At 27.2% G+C, this 23,760-nt stretch overlaps 1 protein-coding gene across 4 annotated transcripts in view; it reads right to left on the reverse strand.

The window, feature by feature from the left end:
• Positions 1-23,760, reverse strand: part of LOC119602258 (protein held out wings) — a 93,987-nt gene that overhangs the window by 29,473 nt on the left and 40,754 nt on the right. For all 4 annotated transcript variants that reach the window (XR_005231327.1, XR_005231326.1, XM_037953673.1 and 1 more), the window contains exon 3: positions 14,079-14,212. Coding sequence is in view for 2 of the 4 variants with exons in the window: in XM_037953673.1 (XP_037809601.1) it covers positions 14,079-14,212 (134 nt within the window). In the remaining 2 variants the exon portion in view is untranslated. The remainder of the gene's footprint in view (positions 1-14,078; positions 14,213-23,760) is intronic.

Below are 23,760 nucleotides of genomic sequence, written 5' to 3' on the forward strand. Positions count from 1 at the left end.
TATAATTTCTTAATTATTTGGGTTTAACTACATTTTCTTTAAAAAAAAAAATAATTTTATAAGAAAATAAAATGAAAAGGGAAGGAAGTTGTTTTTGAATTTATACCCAAATTGTTGTAATAAATTTTCTTGAGCTATAATTTTCCTCTTTGCTGTTTACCAAACTGTATACATAATGGATGGCAAGAAAGAAAAAGCTTGTAAATGTAACTAATTGATTTTTTGGATTCTTCCGTTTTTATTATTATTTTTTGTTGTTAATTTACACTTTGTTTACGTTGTTTTCGTTTGGATTTTTGTTGTAACGTTAAGTTTTTTTTACATTTTGGCTAACAAAACTGTTATGAATGAAGTCATGGTTGTAAATCATGGTTGTTTAGCTGTTGATGAAGTAAAGTACTTGATATGTGAATATAGTAAAACCAACCTTAAACTAAGCACGCGCCTTTAACACCACAACGAAAAACACGGCTTTAAGCTGGCGGCATAATGTTGTAGTTGTTGTTAACTTTAGGCCATAGCCAACGAACAAAATGCATGAAAATATGGCAATTTGGCTGAATTATTATTCAAATATGGCTACGTGCTTAGGCCATAAACGAGAGAGAGAAAAAAACTTTAACCAAGTCTTGTTAAATTATTAAAGTTTTTAAAAATGTTTGTTTTCGTTTTAGTTTTGTGTTTTCGGTAATTATGTCAGGGGGTCAAACAGAACATTTTGCCTGTTGCTTAACCACTTTTTTTTGGGGCAATTAGTACTTAACCTTGAAACATTTAAAGGGAAATGGTTTTAAGATTTGTAGAACAGTTGTCTAAAGAAAAGTAGGTGAAACTCATTTTAAACATTGGACAATATTTTAAAAACTGCGATTCTTCTATTTCAATTTCACTTGAGTATACTTTGTCGATATCAGTTTTAGATTTAAATGTAAATTTCTCAAATGTTTGTTTTGTTATACTTATTTTATTAAAAAATAATACTTGACATTTATCTGCCGCCAAAAAGATCATCCTCTCGACTTGTTAACAAACTTAGAATAATAAATTATATTTTTTTAGTATTATTAATATTAAAGCAGGATATAAAATGTAAAATAACTTCCCATTCAAAACTCAATTTTGCATACAAAGTACTGCAATTGTCTATGGAAATAACATTTTATTATCATTTTTTTTTTTTTTTTGTTTCTAAAAAAACACCACGAACGTGTGAACAATAGATATTATCTTATAGATATTCTATTCAAAAAATAATAAAAATAAAAAATGTACAATAATACTAAAAACTAAAACAATCCCCAAATAGATTGTTGTGTTAAATGCATTTGATGTTTTTGCGGTTTAGATCAAAAACTCGCCAAAACATGAACAAATGTCAAATAATACCGAAATGATGTATTTGTAAGTTGAAAAGCGAAATTTACACAAAGAATCAATTTAGTGTTCAAAATAAATCATAATAAATATTTACGGTGTTAAAATAAATATTACGAAAATATTAAAACTGGTTGGTAGTTATAAAAAATATAAAAATTTTAATAAACATTATGGAATTTACAAACACATTTACAATTTTATTAAATAATTAACACCTTAAGATGAACAATTACTAGGTAGATTTAAAAAAGAAGCTACAAAAAGTATTTTATAAGAGATATTAAACTGCTAAAACAAATAAATCGAAACAAATATTTGAAACATGGACCTATTAGTTCGATGGTACGATTTCCATCAGAGAAATTTAAAGAAAAATCTTTAAAAATTTTAAATTTTAAATACAAAAAATATTCCTTTAACAATTAAGTAATTTAAATTTAAAACAAAAACAAAAAGAATAAAGTATTTAAGCCGCCGCAAAATATATATTAATAAATTACTTAGAATAAAACATGACACCACCTGTAAGTGCATCCCCCCTCCCTAGAAAAAAATTATCTTAAATAAATAAAAATCTAAACCCCCACATGACTAACCCCCCTTGAACACAACAAAATTTTTAGTTTCTTGAAATTTTTACAATGAAAAACTTTGCATTGGTCATTTTTAATTGTTCTTAATCATTCATTTAGTAGATTGACACATTCATATCATTAACAATAGCTGAAGGCAAGCAGCGTGCGGCAGCAGCAGCAGCTGTAATGACAACATCAGCTTACACTAATCAATGCAGCTGCCGACTCTGCTGCCACAGCAATAATCCCGCAACCTTTTTGTTTGTTTTATTTTTACAATTAAAACGTGATTCTAGTAAAAGTGTCAGTCAGAACCCACCACCTTCTCACAACTTAAAAACAAAAACAACTTGCAACGAAATGAGGCAGCAAGTATCTGCATACATATGTAAATTTGTCTCTATAGAATTGTTTTATTTTATCTTTGAGTTCGATTGTTTTATAGAATTCTTTTTTATTTATGTATTTGCCAAGTTTAGCAACTTTGTTAGCAGGTTGTTTATATTTTTCTTTCATTTCATTTGCAATATATTTCTTTTTTTTTTTTTTGGTTGAAACAGCATCATCAAATAAAAATTCACATAACAAATGTAAATTCTTTTATACACTTAATAAATACTTGTAATAAATTGTTATAATTTACTTTAAGACTTGTTAAATTAATTCAATGCACTGAAAGAAATTACTAGTTTAAGGTCAAAGAGACAGCGAGTGAGTCAGGCACTTGCTATTGCAGAATATCAAACTTCTCAATGACAACAACTACCTACTATATACGTGACTTAGAGACAGTTAAGTAATGAAAGGTTTCAAAACTAAAATATAGACTAGACTGTACAATAGAATTGACTATAGACTAGATTATAAACTAGACCAGACTATACTATAGATGAGACCATAGGCTATATACTTGACTATAAACTAGACTCTAGACTATAAAATAAACTAGACTGTAGACTAGACCATACACTACACTGTATACTAGACTATAGAATATACTATAGATTAGACTTTAGACTAGTCTTAAGTCTAGTCTATAGTCTAGTCTGCAATCTCGCCTATAGTCTCGTCTGTTATCTCGTCTATAGTCTCGTCTGTAGTCTCGTCTATAGTCTTGTCTGTAGTCTCGTCAATAGTCTCGTCTGTAGTCTCGTCTATAGTCTCGTCTATAGTCTTGTCTATAGTTTCGTCTATAGTTTCGTCTATAGTCTCGTCTAAAGCAAGGTTTATAGTATCGTCAATAGTCTCGCCTATAGTCTGGTTTATAGTCTCGTCTATAGTCTGGTTTATAGTCCCGTCTATAGTTTCGTCTATAGTGTCATCTATAGTTTCGTCTATAGTCTCGTGTAAAGTAACGTCTATAGTATCGTCAATAGTATTGTCAATAGTCTCGTCTATAGTCTGGTTTATAGTCTCGTCTATAGTTTCGTCTATAGTCTCATCTATAGTCTCGTCTATAGTCTAGTCTATAGTCTCATCCATAGTCTCGTCTATAGTATCGTCAATAGTTTCGTCTATAGTCTGGTTTTTAGTCTCGTCTATAGTCTAGTCCATAGTATAGTATATAGTCTTGTCTGTAGACTGGTCTAAATTCTAGTTTAAAGTGTAGTCTAAAGTCTAGTTTAGAATCGACAATACTATAGACTAGAATAATACTAGAATATAGAATACATGCTAGACTGCTATAGATTAGACTATATACTTGGCTATAGACTAGACTTTAGACTATAACATAGACTAGACTTCAAATTATCCTTTAAACTAGACTTTAGAGTAGACAATTTTCTATGAGTGATTAAAGAGTGACAACTCAGATACCTGCTGTATATGAAAATCCTTTCAATGTTTGTTATCAAAAGTTCAAAATTTAAAAAAAATCGAAATCACTATAATATAGAATACTTTCTCAATAATTTCTTTACGTGTAATAATTATTAAGCAGATTTTTTTGTCATCACAAATTAAACACAGGCATCATATCATATCAAATCAGTATCTGCGTGATAGATAAATTTCAACACAGTAATTTTTGAATTTCAAACAGATTTGATTTGAAAAAATTATATACAACGACGACAACAACGAAAGCAGCAGCAGCAGATCGCAATGAAATTATGAATCATATCAGTATGACTATATAAACAATTCGTAACACATTCACAAAACTAAATTTTTTTCTAAATAGATATTTTTAAATATCTCTAAGAGGAATAGATAGATAGCAAGATATACTAGAGATATTTATACGTGTAGTTATGTGTATTAATAAAAAAACAGATGCGATATTTAGTTAAAGGGACAGACAGACATAGCTAAACACATACATACAAGTGTATAGAATGGATGGATGGTTGGTTGGACGGATGGATATATATTTATATTATAGAATTTTTCAATTTAATTGAGCCGTTAAATACTCTAGACACGTTGACAATTGAATACAATAAAAACCGAACAACAAATTGCAACAAAACAAATGGTTACAATAACTAAAACATATCTACAATTATCAAGAGAGCGAGAGAGAAAGATTTGCATCTAATGAATTTTGTCTAAACTGTAGCTGTATCTAACAGATACCAAAAAATGCTGCTGCTAGTTTATGTTTAAGTTTGTGTATTGTTTTCATAATTTGTGTGTAATTAATGAATTAATAGATATAGTTGTTGTTTGTTTATTTTTTTATTCTAAAAACTTTGAGGGTCTATTCGGGGATGTGTTTTTTTTTTATTAACATGACAAATTGGACAGCGAGCAATATGTCGACCGACGTAAAATGTTTTCTAGTTACTTGTTTGGATTGGTGACAAATTCACAAAACATTGTGTCAACTCTTTAATTTTTCTTAATTATATAAAATTATTTATTTAAATTAAAGAAATTAAAATGAAAATAATTTGAAATTATTTTTGCTAAACTAGAACTAACATAAAATCTAAATGTTTATGGCACATTTTTTGCTATTAGCAAGTCTTTAAAAGAATTAATAAATTTTTAAAGAATTTTTCTTGACATTTCTGTAAGTGTTTGTTAATAAATGAAAATTGATGGTTTGAATGACATTTTATCACCTTTATTGTAGTTGTCATTACTGATTAACATACTTTTCAATGACTACTACATACCTTCTGCATTACTTAGCAGCAGTGAATTTATGTTTTGAATTGTATGGAGATATGTAAATACAAAAATAGAAAACACACACAAAGAATTGAATCCAAAAACTTTGACATATTTAAAATAAAAATGTCATAATTCTTTACTTTTTTTTCGGTGAATGGTTGGTCACTCACACAGAGTGATTTACCGTCACTCACCTCATGATTTATCTTGTCAAATGACTATGTGAGTATGTGTCATTTGGGGCAAGTGGGTGGTGATATTAAGAAAAAATATATAAAATTAAATCATGAAGAAAATTTACTAATTCAGCAAACAGTTCAGATATAAAATATAGTAACAACTAAAAGTTATTAAATAAAAAAACATTGAATGAAATCATTACAAACAATTAGTAAAGCCAACCTAATTATACATAGAAAATTTTCAATATAAAATGAATTTTTATTTGAATTTTGTTTTCAATTTTTATTTACTTACTGCTACATTTTCATCACCCACTGTATTTAAATTCAGAATTGTAATGCAAAAAATTTAAATAAAAAAAAATCTTAAAATTTTATTAGTCATTAAGACGACTAAAAAAATACCTGCTAATTTTACACTTTAACTTAATTAGTGTTTTTTTTTTTTGTTGCTTTATAATTATTTGTTATTTAGTCAAAAAAATCTTAAACACACTGACTAAATCTATTAAATCATCCTTTGAAATATATTTAAGTATTTTTATAAAAGAAACAACAAAATGAGAAAATGCAGCTATATAAATGACTTTGTTATTTTTTTAATTCAAGTGAAAAAAAATGTCTTTTAACATATTCTTTCTTTAATAATATATATAAAAAATATAAATAAATCAAATTCCATCACAAAACTGAAACAAAGAAATTTTTTGTGTTAAAGAAGACATTAAAAAAAATTAAATGTTGAAAACAAATTTACTTTATAAATTTGTCAACACTTGGTGGGGGCCCAAGTTGTGATGATGTCGTCTTAATTTTTTATATTTTTTTTTTCAGAGATATTTTTGTGTAAATTAGAACAAGTGTCTTAATTATGATTTCTTTAAAGGCTTTGTATGCTTAATGTTCGTTGCAGTAAAAAAGATTTTTTTTTTCATTTTTTTAAATAATCTCAAGTGTTTGTATTTCCTTTAAAGTCTTGGGGAAAAGTCTTTTTCCACCCCCTACCTTTGAGTTTGTCACATGTTTATTATGTTGGTAATAATTTCAAATTTCAATAATTAAATAGACTAGAATATTTTCTAGAACATAGACCGGACAAGACTATAGACTAGACTAGACTATAGACTAGACTATAGACTAGACTATAGACTAGACTATAGACTAGACTATAGACTAGACTATAGACCAGACTATAGACTAGACTATAGACTAGAATATAGACTAGACTATAGACTAGACTATAGACTAGACTATAGACTAGACTATGGACTAGACTATAGACTAGACTATAGACTAGACTATAGACTAGACTATAGACTAGACTATAGACTAGACTATAGACTAGACTATAGACTAGACTATAGACTAGACTATAGGACTAGACTATAGACTAGACTATAGACTAGACTATAGACTAGACTATAGACTAGACTATAGACTAGACTATAGACTAGACTATAGACTAGACTATAGACTAGACTATAGACTAGACTATAGACTAGACTATAGACTAGACTATAGACTAGACTATAGACTAGACTATAGACTAGACTATAGACTAGACTATAGACTAGACTATAGACTAGACTATAGACTAGACTATAGACTAGACTATAGACTAGACTATAGACTAGACTATAGACTAGACTATAGACTAGACTATAGACTAGACTATAGACTAGACTATAGACTAGACTATAGACTAGACTATAGACTAGACTATAGACTAGACTATAGACTAGACTATAGACTAGACTATAGACTAGACTATAGACTAGACTATAGACTAGACTATAGACTAGACTATAGACTAGACTATAGACTAGACTATAGACTAGACTATAGACTAGACTATAGACTAGACTATAGACTAGACTATAGACTAGACTATAGACTAGACTATAGACTAGACTATAGACTAGACTATAGACTAGACTATAGACTAGACTAGACTATAGACTAGACTATAGACTAGACTATAGACTAGACTATAGACTAGACTATAGACTAGACTATAGACTAGACTATAGACTAGACTATAGACTAGACTATAGACTAGACTATAGACTAGACTATAGACTAGACTATAGACTAGACTATAGACTAGACTATAGACTAGACTATAGACTAGACTATAGACTAGACTATAGACTAGACTATAGACTAGACTATAGACAAGACTAGACTATAGACTAGACTATAGACTCTAGACTACTAAGACTAGACTATAGACTAGACTATGACGACTAGACTATAGACTAGACTATAGACTAGACTATAGACTAGACGATAAGACTAGAAACTATAGACTAGAACTATAGACTAGACTATAAGCTAGACTATAGACTAGACTATAGACTAGACTATAGACTAGCACTATAGACTAGACTATAGACTAGACTATAGACTAGAGCTATAGACTCCTAGAACTAGACTATAACTAGCATGACGAGACTAATAGACTAGACTATAGACTAGGATTATAGACTAGACTAATGACTAGACTATAGACTAGACTATAGACTAGACTATAGACTAGACTATAGACTAGACTATAGACTAGACTATAGACTAGACTATAGACTAGACTATAGACTAGACTATAGACTAGACTAGACTATAGACTAGACTTAGACTAGACTATAGACCAAAAACCAAAATGTTTAAAAATCAGCAAAAATAATATAATTAATTATAAACAAATCAATTAAATAAAGCAAGAAATAAAATAAATACAGACAAAAATAACTTAAGGTATAAAAAATAAATTATGAAAAATGATTTGAAAATTTAAATAAAAATCGATAAAAAGGCTAATGATAAATTTTAAAAAATTCTCTCAGTGTAGTTTGCATATTTTTTCTATTAAACAAAAACTGGAACATTTGTGTTAAATGAAAACCATATTGACAGTGGAATGGAATTTGAAAACTTTAGCAGGTTTTAATTGTTTTATAGAATTGAGTGTGTTTGTGTGTATTTTGAGAAAATAAAATAAATTTTATATTTAAAATAAATTGAAATTAAATCCAAATGAAACGTAAAAATATGCTATTGCTATTGTAAACATCACACACTCATTTCTCGGGTTTAAACAATTTTATTTATTTTTCTTTATAATTATTATTATTATTATTGTAGTATGAAGGCACATGTGGCCGCTCATAGACATAGACACACTGCAGCAATTAAAATACAACATTTTGTTGAAATATGGAATTTTCATTAAAATTTTTCACACATTTTGTTAAGAAAAAAATAAACAAAATTGTAAATTTATATATTACAGTGGGTGAAGAAAGCATAATGCCAGAGTAAAAGTTTAGAATTTGAACACTGAAATTAAATTAACATTTGAGAAAGCTTTGATACAATTGCAAACTGTGAAATAGTTTTTTAATTAACATTTTTTCTCCCACTGTAATCATCTTTAAATTTCTTATTGGTGTTAACTACACATTTTTATAAATAAAATTTATTTTTTTTTTATTATTTCCCAATATAACCGTTAAAATGTTACAAATTAAATAACATAAATAAAAAAACTAATAAATATGTTAATTACTATTTGATTTACATGGCTGCTGCTGCTGTCCGTTCCACGACTGTCTGGCTGCTTGGCTGACTTTAAGTAATTTTTTATTTCTTTTTTTTTTTTTTGTAATTTCATTATCAAATTGATTAATTGTCTTCAAGTATTAAATCAAGCATAATGAGACAGACAAACACATTATGAATTTGTTAAAACAATGTAAACAAAATAATGATTTTCAAGTGAAGTGAAGTTAAATAAAGATTTATCTCTCTACACCCCACTCAAATGGACACAATTAATAAAGAGATGAATGGCTTTAGCTGCAAACTGTCAACTAAACTGGGGAGCAGTAAATTAGAAACTAAACAAATAAAAAGATGTAATTTAAAATGAAATAGGGGAGTACTACTAACTGCACTATAGTACACTAGAAAATATTTTAAACTTTAATTTCTGAAAAAATACCATATTTTTTACTAAAATTTCTAGGTTTACATATATATTACACCCAAAATCAACATTTTATTATTCTTTACCTAAGGTAAACAATGTAAAAACTGTTTTAAAACATTTAGTTTACTTATAGTTTGAAGAAAAAATAAAATTTCCCTTAAAAATCAAAAAAAAAAAAAAAACCAATTGTTGACATTGTGTAAACAATGTAAACAATTAAATAAATTATATTAATAGAGAAAATTGTTACATAACAGCATTTTAAAAACGAGAAACCCATATTAAAGACCATTTTTAATTATTTACATCGTGTAAACAATGTAAATAAACCCATAACACATGTAATAATGTAATAATTCTGTGACTAATAAATTAGAATTTTAAAAAACTACTTTTATAACGAATTTCCTTAAAAATTACTTTGTATTGCTAATTTTGAATTATTTACATTAGGTAAACAATGTAAAAAATCGCATACATTAAGTAAATAACTATTAAATTCTATAGGATAGTAATTTTTTTACTAAAATTTCTAGGTTTACATATGTATATGTTACACCTAAAAGTAGCTTTTTACTATACTTTACGTAAGGTAAACAATATAAATAATGTTTTAAAACATCATAATTTGCTTAGAGTTTAAGGATAAAATTGAATTTCTCTTAATAATGCAAAAAATTCCAATTGTTGACACTATGTAAACAATGTAAACAATTAAATAAATTATATTAATAGCAGAATCTATTATATAACAGCATTATAAAAACGAAAAACCCATATTAAAGACCATTTTTTAATTATTTACATCGTCTAAACAATGTAAATAAACCCACAACGCATGTAATAATGTAATAATTCAATGACTAATAAATTAAAATTAAAAAAAATCTACTTGTATAACAAATTTTCAATTGTTGACACTGTGTAAAGAATGTAAACAATTACATGAATTATTTAAATAACAAAAAAATTACATAATGACCTTAAAATTACTTTATATGGCATATTTTGAATTATTTACATTAGGTAAACAATGTAAAAATTTGTATACATAAAGTAAATAACTATTAAATTCTATAGTCATCATAAAAAATTTACAAATTAATTTTTCAAGCTAATTTTCCATGATTGACATTATGTAAACTATGTAAATAAATAATAACCTACTGTAAATTATATTATATTATTTTACAATTCTCTACAAAAGGTAAAAATTGCAAATTTCGTGGAAAATTTTATTACAAAAAATGTTTCTATATTAGAAGTTATATTCTTATAAAAATTAAAAAAAAAATTTAATTATTTACATTATGTAACCTATGTAAAGAATGACATTAAGTAAGGAAAATTTAAAATATATAAATTTTCTTTAAAATATCCTTTACATTTAACTGAAATCAATGAACATTTATTTGACTAATAAACAACCAACAGGTCGTCTTATTAACTTCTGCACTTTAAAATAAAGAAAAAGATTGATGATGTTTAAGACAAACAATTAAAATCATTTTTTTCTGCACTTCAATACCTTGACAAATTTTTTTGTTAAAGACTTGAAGCAAAACAAGTTAGAGTGCTATATTCGGCTATGCCGAATCTTAAATACCCTCCACCAGCAAACTACTTTTTATTGAAACCCATCTAACTATCTAATTTTTAGATAACTTGCCAAAATTTTTGTCGAACTAATTTTGATTAGGTCCAGAAAATGTATATTAATACGCCAGTTCGAAAACATTTTAACAGAATGATGTATCTATACACAGAATATGGGAGTTGTGACCAATTATGGACTGATCATGAAACAATTTCATATAATGATTTATATGCAGAAAAAGATCAAGTCTAATTTTACTCCAATAGCTTAGGTGACTTTAGAGGTGGATTTTATATAGGAGCTATGAACAATTAAGGGCCTATCTGGAAAAATTTCGCAGAGTGATTCATATGTGCACAAATCATATTTTATCAAGATATCTTTATTTGATAATTAAATATGTGCGTTAAAGGGATTTTTTTAAGTGGACCTATTACCAAATATGGACCGATCCAGAAAAAATTTGGTACAATGTTTTATATGCCTATCCGCAAAAAATTTCGTAGAGTGATTTATGTAAAGACAAAACATAATTGTGTCGAATTTTCTCAAATTTCTCTCAGAAGTGGACTTTATATAGAAGCTATGGCCAATAATGGACCGATCCGAGAAAAAAGTGGTAGAATGATTCATATGTACACAAAACTTATTCAAGTCGAATTTTACCCCTATAGCTTTAGAATTCAATGAAATATATGCGTGTAAGTGATTTTCGGAAGTGGACCTTATATGGGAACTATGATCAATTATGGGCCTATTCGGGAAACATTTCGCAGAGTGATTCATATTTGGACAAAACATGTTTGTGTCGAATTTTATCAAGATAGCTTTATTTGATAATGAAATATGTGCTTTTAAGTGATTTTCGTAAGTGGACCTTATATGGGAGTTATGACCAATAATGGACCGACCCGTAAAAAATTTATAAAATGATTTGTACGTACACAAAACATATTCAAATCGAATTTTATCCCAACAGCTTTAGAATTCAATGAAATATATGCGTTTAAGTGATTTTCGGAAGTGGACCTTATACGGGAGCTATGACCAATTATAGGCCTATCCGGAAAAAATTTCGTAGAATAATTCATGTTTAGGTAAAACATATTTGTGTCGAATTTTATCAATATAGCTTTACTTGGCATTGAAATATGTGCTTTCAAGTGATTTTCGGAAGTGGGCCTTATATGGGATCTATGACCAATTATGGACCGATCAGTTAAAAATTTTGTAGAATGATTTGTATGTATACAAAACTGATTTGTGTCGAATTTTATCCGGATAGCTTTATAATTCAATGAAATATATGCGTTTAAGTGATTTTCGGAAGTGGACCTTATATGGGAGCTATGACCAATTATGGGCCTATCCGGAAAAAATTTCGTAGAGTGATTTATATTTCGACTAGACATATTTGCATCGAATTTCATCAAAATAGCTTTAGTTGGCAATGAAATGTGAGCTTTTAAATGATTTTCGGAAGTGGGCTTTATATGGGAGCTATGACCAATAATGGACCGATCCGTAAAAAATTCGGTAGAATGATTTGTATGTATACAAAATATATCCAACTCGAATTTTATCATAATAGCTTTATTCATCAATGAAATATGTGCGTTTATGTGATTTTCGGAAGTGGACCTTATATGGGAGCTATGACCAATTGTGGACCGACTGAGATCTACGTTGACAGTATGATTTCTGTTCATATTATATATACATGTACAAAATTTCGTGTTGATATCGATATATTTGAGGGAGTTATTAACGATCTAATTTCCGGGAATATATACCTTTGTATGGGGGCTATGGAAAATATTGGATCGATTGTAAAGATTTTGAACATAATTGATCACTGCCCTGAAAAAATAATGTGTGACAAAATTCATCGAAATATCTTTGGTAGTTTCTGAGAAAACTGTAAAAGAATTATGAAAAAAACGTAATTTTTTTCGAGGTAGTCTGAAATTTGTACTCATAACTTTTTACGTTGTGAACCGATTTTGCTGATTTTCAATACCAAACTGCTTAGGATAATAATAAATATTTTGGGTGAATTTGGTTGATTTCCTTTACTTAATTTTAACGTGAGCGTGTTTTACACAGACAGACAGACGGACAGACGGACAGACGGACATAGCTAAATCGACTCAGAATTTGATAAGGACCCAGAATATATATACTTTGTTGGGTCTTAGATGAGTATTTCTTGGTGTTACACACGGAACGACAAACTTATATATACCCTCTATCACCACTGGGTATAAAAATATAAATAAACAAAAACAAGATAAATACCAACAATTTGAAAACACTGTCAATGTAAATGCATAAATTTAAATATAAATTGTAGACGAAAAAAAATAGAAACAAAGTTACACCGTTAAGAATCACTTGGAATCAGTTGGTTTTTGTTTTTGTGCTTTTAAAAAAGCGCAACAAAAACTCTAAAACAATAAGAAGAAACAAAACTGAAAAAAAGAAAAAAACTAACGACGAAGACACACCTTAAAGTGATTTCCGGTGTACTAGATACTCACTGAGCTTAATACAAAATGTACAAGTAAAATCCAAAAAAAAATACATAGACAAAATAGAAAAAAAATACATTAAAAATAAATTATTATTAAAAAAACGTAAGAGACACAAAACTTCAGTCAACAATTATTCACAGCTACTCAATTTCAAACAATTCAGACTGTCAAACGGACAGACAGACATACAAACTAATGGGATACAACTCTCTTATACACCGAATTACCAAAGAGACGTTCGGTCTCAAAGTTATGTCAATTTAAATTAACGGAAATTAATCGAAAATGTGATTATTGAGTACAACAATAGTATTGTTAATAGAAACAATACACGAGTAGAAATGTATTGTTCTAAATTAATGTATAGACATGTAAACAATTTCAGAAGAATGTTTAGCATATAAAAGTTCTAATCAAAAATTAATATAGAAGAAAACTTATTGAACTGTAACAAATTCTAATTTAAATTTGTATTACTTTCTGTTTAAAAGGGTGTGCATTTAAATAATACACCTAAGATCAAGCTGTTTGCTTTCTCAGGTTTCAGAAAATTGTAAAGAAAAGAAGAGCAATAGATTTAAACTCTTTAAGTGGTTTTCATGAAAACTTGTTCAAGTTTAAAGGTTTGATCTTATGGATTTAGAAGACCTTTCATTGCTTTATAATTGATATAATTTTCTGATAAAATATAGAAAAACTTACATCTGGGTGTTCTCTGACAGGTACGTAGACTTTTTCATTTAATGTAACCGGTGCTCCTTCTGGTTCTGGCAACATTAAAGGTTCTTTTTTAACGCCATTTATTTGAAATAGTGAGGCACGAACACGGGCAATTTCTGAAAAAAAAAGAAAAAAGAACAAAATTAATAAAATTAAAGAAAATGGTTACAAAGATTAAAAATTTCTCAATTTTACATTTTTGACATTGTGTAAACAATGTAAAATTTTCACAATTTGACATTTTTGACATAATGTAAAGAATTGCTTAAATCTTAATAACATTGACATTTAGAACCATAATGTCATTTTTGACATTATGTAAACAATGAAAAAAATATAATTTATGTAAATAACATGTAAATTGTGTACTTAGTCAGTAGAATTAAAAAAGGATTTACATTTCAAACAATTTTACATCTTTAACATTATGTAAACAATGTACATAATAGTACAAATTATGCAATTTACAAGCAAAATTTGTAATTGTCATCCTTATCTTAAACAATTTCAAATTATATATTTTTATATTTTTGACATTATGTAAAGAATTGCATAAATTATGCATTTAAGAAGTGATATCATAAAAGCAGTAAATTTCCCATTTTACCTCATTTAATTTTTCCATACTTTACATTAAATTCATAAAGTAAATTAAGTAGGCTAAAGACTAAACTATAGACTAGACTATAGACTAGACTATAGACTAGACTATAGACTAGACTATAGACTAGACTATAGACTAGACTATAGACTAGACTATAGACTAGACTATAGACTAGACTATAGACTAGACTATAGACTAGACTATAGACTAGACTATAGACTAGACTATAGACTAGACTATAGACTAGACTATAGACTAGACTATAGACTAGACTATAGACTAGACTATAGACTAGACTATAGACTAGACTATAGACTAGACTATAGACTAGACTATAGACTAGACTATAGACTAGACTATAGACTAGACTATAGACTAGACTATAGACTAGACTATAGACTAGACTATAGACTAGACTATAGACTAGACTATAGACTAGACTATAGACTAGACTATAGACTAGACTATAGACTAGACTATAGACTAGACTATAGACTAGACTATAGACTAGACTATAGACTAGACTATAGACTAGACTATAGACTAGACTATAGACTAGACTATAGACTAGACTATAGACTAGACTATAGACTAGACTATAGACTAGACTATAGACTAGACTATAGACTAGACTATAGACTAGACTATAGACTAGACTATAGACTAGACTATAGACTAGACGACTATACTAGACTATAGACTAGACTATAGACTAGACTATAGACTAGACTATAGACTAGACTGTAGACTAGACTATAGACTAGACTGTAGACTAGACTATAGACTAGACTATAGACTAGACTATAGACTAGACTATAGACTAGACTATAGACTAGACTATATACTAGATTATAGACTAGACTATAGACTAGACTATAGACTAGACTATATACTAGACTATAGACTAGACTATATACTAGACTATAGACTAGACTATAGACTAGACTATAGACTAGACTACAGACTAGACTATAGACTAGACTATAGACTAGACTATAGACTAGACTATAGACTAGACTATAGACTAGAGTATAGACTAGACTATAGACTAGACTATAGACTAGACTATAGACTAGACTATAGACTAGACTATAGACTAGACTACAGACTAGGCTATAGACTAGACCCTAGACTAATTTATAGACTAGACTTTAGTCTGTCGCGTCACTAAACGACATTGCATTGGTGCAAATGAAAATCTAAAATGTTTACAACTTAAAACTTTATTAAACAATATTTCATTCATGACTTAAGGTAAATAATGTAAATAACAGAAAAATACCACAATAATAATAAACATAGCAATGACCATTTATAGTTGCAAAAAATTTCAATGTTAAAAAACCAAAATAATCTTTAAATCTATATAGAAACTAAAACATTAATACAAATTTCCATATTTAAATGAAAATTTACATTTGCAAAAAAACTTGTAAGTGTCGGTAATTAATTTTAGATTTGTAGTATTTGTTTTTTATTCTGTTCTTTTAATAAGACTGATTTAATACTATAGAAAAAGAAAAAAACGGGTCTGAATATGCAAAATTATGACATTAAACTAGACATGATATGAGTCATATAGAAGAAAACTTGTAATACCTCCTTTACAACAGGTGAATTAAGAAAATGTCTATATGTCAGTTGTTAGTTTTTTTTCCCCTATTTTAGTGTTTAATTGAATAGTTTAAATCATTTATTATGGTCATTGTTTTGTATTAATGGCTTAATTCTATACAATTTATGAATTAATTATTGTAATTAAAAACGTTTTGTTTAAGAATCATATCCGCAGGGGGAGTTGTTTGTTTTGTAAAAATAATTCCTTTATTTTTATGAATTTTATATGGTCATCGTGGTTTTAAATTTTAACTAATAACATGTTCAATAATTTCTTGTATTTGTGCACCGGTTTGTGTTGGTTATTTTCTTTAAATTTTCTTGTAATATAAAGGTTAAAATGTTAATAAGTTTGTGTTTTTTTTAAAGTTTATTAATTAACAAGTTATAAGTCGGTAATCAATATTTATTTTTTGACAGCTATCATGTTTTATTTGCATATAAATAATTAATACTTTAATACACCGTAAAAATTGAATAGTTTTTCTTTTAATTTTAAATGAAACAAAAAACATATTATACCATTTTCAAACTTTTAGTCTCCTTTTTGCGAATTTCAACCTTAAACTAATGCTCTCTCACTTTCCCTTTAGCAGGGTCATTTAAAGTGTTGCCAAGTTAGTGTTTTTTATATACTTATTATGTAACGGCGATTTATTTATAGATTTAAGTGTTCAAAAATGTAATTTTAATTAACTTTCAATTAAATATTTATTAAATAAATAACTAACATAAAAAAGAAGTGTTATAATATTAATTTGTTGATATTTAAATGTTTTTGTTTTAACCGGCGGCTATTTTTTTATTGAATTTATTAAACATATGTTATAAATTTTTAAATTATTTAAAGATAACCAATATGTAAGAGGAGTTGCCTTTTTAAAACAAATGGCGCTAAATAACAAACGAAAATATGTTAAACTAAAATCTGCAACTCATTTTCAATTTGCACAAAATGTAGGTCACATTAAGCCATCAAAAAAGATTTTAATTAAATTTGCAATTAGTGTTAAAAGAAAAAAATATTTTCATAACATAAAAAAACATTTAATAAATTCTTTTGTTCTTTTAAACATCTGCAAAATATCATATCGTAGCATATAGAAATACAAATATTTAAATATTTATTATTTTAATTAAATACACACTATAAACATAAATTACTTTTCCTAAGTAGGGAGAGGCAGGTCTTTAATAAAATCTCTAACACAAATTGTAAAGAAAATGATTTCAATGTTTAAGAATTTCTTTGAAAGTTTTTCAAAAATAAATTTTAAGTTGCAAATTAATTGAATTATTTTATGTTAAATGAAAATAAAGAGTGATAGAGAGCAACAAAAAACCAGAAAAACATGTCTGTTTAAAAAAAAAGCAATAATTTTCAAATGTTCAATATGTTTTAGATTAATGTTCACCCGCACATTTGACCTCAAATGTATATGAGTGGTTTTGTACTTCACACACTTGTTAAATGTACATTAGCTGCTGTTGTCTCTTAGATATTGAAACGTTAAATAAATAAATTATTTGGCATGAGGTAATACACCCTTTTAAATCACCCACTTTACTTGTACTCCATTTACTAACCCAGCAAAAAAGTCGGTAATGAATTGTACTTTAACAACAACATACTTTTCAATTACTACAGCATACCGACTGCATTACTTTTAAGTACTCTTATAATGACTTACTTATAATCAAATAGGTACTTGATTTTGACGTTTTATTTGCACCATTGATTGACACACAATAAAATAACTAAAGAGTGCTGTAGAGACAAACAAATTGTTTACACAGAATACAAACCTGGGTATTCTCCCTATTAGTAAGTACTTATTAATGTAGTTATTTGTGAGCGAGCGTGGTAAGTACTTAACTCCAATGTCATTACTTTGTTAAAATAATGATTTAAAATGCTTATGAATAAGTAGAGAAAAGCTCTAACTCATTACTTTTCCATGCAATTTTGTGCTGGTATAGTTTATTCTGATTCTATTTTGTTTTAGCTTAATTGACAAATAAGTTTACCATAAAGTACAACCACTGTTCCACAATTAATTTCAACTTGGTCAACATGACACTTTATAGTGCGATAGTATCGATATTTCTTATAAAATTTATTGCATATTTAGTTTCTTTTGCATTGTGTTCTATTGTTCTTGAAATCTGATGATGTTTTTATTATAAATTTATGTATAGAAGGTGTTTTTTTTTTTAAATTTATATTGTTGTCTTAAAATGTTGATAATTTAAATAAGGAAAAATATTGATGAAAATTTTTAAGAGTTACATAAATTGAATTGAATTTAAAGAAACAGATAGTGGTTGTACGGCAGTGTCACAAGAAGAAATGCAATTGTTTGGAAATTAATGAACGATTTTTATGAATTCCAAAAAGTAAAATTTTAAAAAATCCCAGTATTATTTTGGGTATAATGATCAAAAAATCTTCAGAAATTATAGTAAATATAAGGCGAGTTTTAGACAAACAACGTAATGGGCATCACTGCTTACTTCCCTGTCACTCTATCACTTTATCTCTTGGAAGGTGTTGCCAAATTGTTTAGCTTCTAGCAGTGTTACTAATACAGATCCCATGAAACTTAATTTCTGCATATCACCCCTATTGCAAATAGAAGTTATATTTTTGTTCCCTTGAAATTTTCATTCCCCTCGAAGGGAATTATTGTGAACTTGTTGTGAATAATTCATTCACAATAGTTTATTTTGTATGCAACAGCTGTTCATTGTTTACAAAATTCTATCAACAAATTTCACAACAGGGGCATTTTTTCACGACAAAAAAGTTAGTGAACGAAATATGTGAAAAGGGAACATATTTCACGTGAAATGTTGATTAGCGATAGTGGTGAATTTGTTATACACTTATTCTGAGACTCTCAGACTGAGAGTTCAAAACAAACAGGTTGTAAGCATCACTGTTTTAAGGAGCAGCTGTTTTAAAGACTAGTCAAGCAATCTAATTGGCATCACTAAAATAGTCTTTTCTCTCTCTCTCTCTCGCTCTTTTAGCAAGGGTTGCCAAAGTGTTTAAGTTTCCATTTTATACAATTTTAATAAACAGCAGTAATAAAAACACGAGTAAAATAACTAAATTTCAATATCGATCAAGTTTTTTCTAAAACCTTATCTCCTACTCTTCCAATTAAAACAATTAATTAAGCAGATAAATAAGTTTTAAAAAAAATCATTTAAATAAAAATTAAATTATTTTCACATTAAAATAATAAAATTGATTTTATCGTTTAAATTAGTAACATATTTCACACCTTATTTTCAGAATTTTTTTTTACATTACAAAAAATACTTTCAATCAATAAATCAAAATATTGATTATTTAAATTGAAATAAAAATCATTGTTATTTTTAACAAATATTAAAAACCAGTAACAATTGAATGTCATCATGCACTGACTAATGAATGATAACAAAAAAAAGTGCAATACATTACCATAGTACCACACAAAATGAGGGAGTCATATAGGTATTTGTTACAGCTAAAAATTGTCATTAGATCACTCTTGTCAGTTACTCGCTCACTCACTTACTCGTTTTAATAACATTCATGATCTCTGTCATATTCCCCTAATGTTAGAAATTTGCATATGATAGTTAATGTTAAGCAATTTATTTTTATTTTTCAATTGTTTGTTTATTCAATTTACTTTTATTTTTTCTAATGTGGGTGTTAAAAAAAATAATACTTATTAGACGCCATCCATCTATGCTGAAGAAATAAACATGATTTGTTAAAAAAAAAAAAAAAAACAAATTATTAACCAGTTTTCTTATGTAAATCTTTAAGATTGTTAACTTGATAATTATTTCCTTGTAGAAGGACATCAAGCTACTTGCTTTAGCTATAGCTGGTCTGTTTTGCATGGAGTTTGTAAAAAATTGTTTTTGAACTATTAAACAATTTTGTTATAAATTGTTTTTATTGTTGTTATTTATTTTGTATGATTTTTTTTAAGAAAATTGCTCATTTAATACTCAATTTATCTTGACGCTATTGAATCATGTCTTGACATTTATTTGTTTCAAGTTGTGTTTTTTTTATTTCATTTCATGTTAAACGTATTGACATTGACACTAATCTTTTGGCGAGTGCAGACTTTTAAGGAGCGATTGAAAAATAGTGTTTTTTAGGTGAAATCTTTATTTTGTTGTGTTTTTTGTAATAGTTAGCCATATGGTGTTTTGTTTGGTTCAAGTAGATAACCCAATAAACAAAATTAATTCATTTTTAGCTAAATAGAAAAATTTCAAAGCATTTTTGTCTAAATGTATATCTAAGTGCTTTTAATTCTTATGACATCTTCATAATGCCAAAGAATAGGATATATAGCGATCACATCAAATACAATTTGGACCATTTTATAAAAAATTTTCGTAAAAGCTTAATTTCGAGCTTTTCATATATTCTCTCAAAAAGCTTTCACTCAATGATTGCAAAAATTTATTATGTTATCCTCTTTTATCAGAATCAGAGAGCTTTTGAAGTTTGTAACATTTTCATAACTCCGAAGAAAGAATTATGTTGTGCTCATATTGAATAAACTTTTGAACAGTTTTATACATTAAAGCTTTTTTTTATCACATGTTATATTTGCTTTCGGAAATTTCTAGCTCATTAGTAAGCTTTTTAAGCTAATAAACGTTTTGAACTTAAACATTTTACAAAAGCTTTACAAAGCAGTTTTTAATTAGATATTCTATTTGGAAGCATACAGAGCTTTAACAAAGAAAGCTTTCAAATCGAACGCTTTTTTGAAATTCTCAAAATCAAAATGTTTTATTGTCAAATATTCATTATAATACTTCCTATAAAGAAAAAATTAAAAGCGTTTGGCCTTTTTAATACAAAATTCTTGTGTAAAGCTTTTAGCTTTTTTTTCCTACAAACATCGTTTGTAAATGTTTTATTAACTGGGTTTAAGTGGCGCTTAACTCTATTTTATCGTCTGTAAATCTGTACATTTTTTCTGACACATGATTTTTTTTTTTTCTTAATCCTGTTAGAGTTAAAGATTAAATGATTTTTGTAGTGATAATTTTGTTATTGTTGCTTTTTTATATTAAATTATTTATGTTTATTTAATAGTAAAAATATTGTTGGTTTTTAAACGTTTATGCCAATTGTCAAAGTCATAAAAACAATTCATGCTTAAATTATGACATATTGGCAAGAGTGTGTCACACACATAAACCTTGAACATGTGGCGGCATAAAAATATTGTAAATGTTTTTTTTTTCTAATGTATACATTTGTTTTTGATTTGGTATTTGGTCAGTTGAACGTCAATATTAAGTAAAGATCAGTTAACGGCCGCCAGGGGCAGGGAGGTATTTAGTAATAAAATTTATACAAAAAAAACAAACTAATTCAAAACTAAATTTCAAATAATTTTCAAAAATAAATACAATATTTTAACCAGTACGCGGCCTAATCTTTTTGTAATAAACACCGAAAGTTTAAATCTTAAAATTATTATGTTTTTACTTCAATATTTTTCAAAAATTTTTAATTTATTATTACACTTATTATATTATAATCTTTCCAGCATCTTTTGTTTATAAGATTTATTAGAAAAGAATCTATTAAATATAAAATGTACGTGATCTAACTTCTTGAAATGAATCGTTTAATATATACACATGTGTATTAATTAACCCAGAGTAGGCCGACCGCTTGTTATTGCTCTCCCCTCCTTTTTATTATAAATTTATTATTGTTAGATTATTCAAATTGTTTCCATTATTTTCCTTAAACTACTACAAAGAAAGACTTGATTAAAATTAAGCTTTTGTAATTAGTTAAATGCCTGGCAAAAAATTTCCTCAATTACATTTATTTCTTATGAAATTGCCGCTTTAATTTTATTAAAATTTTACCTTTTAGGGGTATAACTAGATAAACATAGGGTATAGATTTTTTACTGAAAGTAGTGGGTGTTTAAATTTGTTTGTTTTTGTAAAATGTAGCCGCTTTTAAAGTTAAATTAATATTATGTATTATTTTAGTAACATGGTCGGCAGTTTGTTTTTTTATGTAAATTTATTTGTTGTTTAATTTGAGTTTTTTACACACTAATTTTGTTAGAATGTAAATGTTGGCGCTAAATGAAAACGGCTTAAGTAAGTTAATGTATACAATGAATTAATTATTAAATGGCTAAAATCATTAACAAATAATGAGAGTAAGTTTATTTATTTGAATGTCAAAGTATTTATTTAACCTTTATTTAAGATTAAAAAAATGTAATTTCTTAAAGAAATCAGAAATTTTGGTAATTTTTGGCTATATGTTTAATTCAGTTTTGGGTAACGCTAAAAAAACATATGGTAACCCTTTATGAGAGTCCTTTCAGTGAAGTCAATTTAGCGGTTTTTATACATTAACACAGGCATGGAGAATTGTAATTTTAAAAGAGTACTAACTTATAACCAGAGTACTAGAGAATGATTAGACTAGACTATAGACTAAACTATAGACTAGACTATAGACTAGACTATAGACTAGACTACAGACTAGACTATAGACTAGACTATAGACTAGACTATAGACTAGACTATAGACTAGACTATAGACTAGACTATAGACTAGACTATAGACTAGACTATAGACTAGACTATAGACTAGACTATAGACTAGACTATAGACTAGACTATAGACTAGACTATAGACTAGACTATAGACTAGACTATAGACTAGACTATAGACTAGACTATAGACTAGACTATAGACTAGACTATAGACTAGACTATAGACTAGACTATAGACTAGACTATAGACTAGACTATAGACTAGACTATAGACTAGACTATAGACTAGACTATAGACTAGACTATAGACTAGACTATAGACTAGACTATAGACTAGACTATAGACTAGACTATAGACTAGACTATAGACTAGACTATAGACTAGACTATAGACTAGACTATAGACTAGACTATAGACTAGACTATAGACTAGACTATAGACTAGACTATAGACTAGACTATAGACTAGACTATAGACTAGACTATAGACTAGACTATAGACTAGTCTAGTCTATAGTCTGGACTATGGACTAATGGCGGTATGTCTCGAGATTAAAAAGTATTTAAAAAATGTACTAAAGTACTGAGTTTTCCATGCCTGCTTTAATATAAAGAAAACAAAACTTAAAACGACAATACTTTTATTTAGAGAGCAAAAGGTCATTTATTAAATGATGCCAATATAGCATTTTTCTTCATATTAAAAAAGGAGCAAACAAATCTGAAAAAAATCTCTTTTTATTTATGAAATATCACTATAATTTAAATAAATTTAATTATTTATATGGTAATTACTAAATTAACACAAAATAATAATTAATTTTATTTTAAATAAGTTAATAATAATTTAATAATTTGTCAGGTTTTGGAAAAAAA

This window comes from Lucilia sericata, unplaced genomic scaffold (assembly GCF_015586225.1).
Source record: "Lucilia sericata isolate MDLA Ls3-8-SP2 unplaced genomic scaffold, ASM1558622v1 Contig000217F_arrow, whole genome shotgun sequence".
Lineage (NCBI taxonomy): Eukaryota > Metazoa > Arthropoda > Insecta > Diptera > Calliphoridae > Lucilia > Lucilia sericata.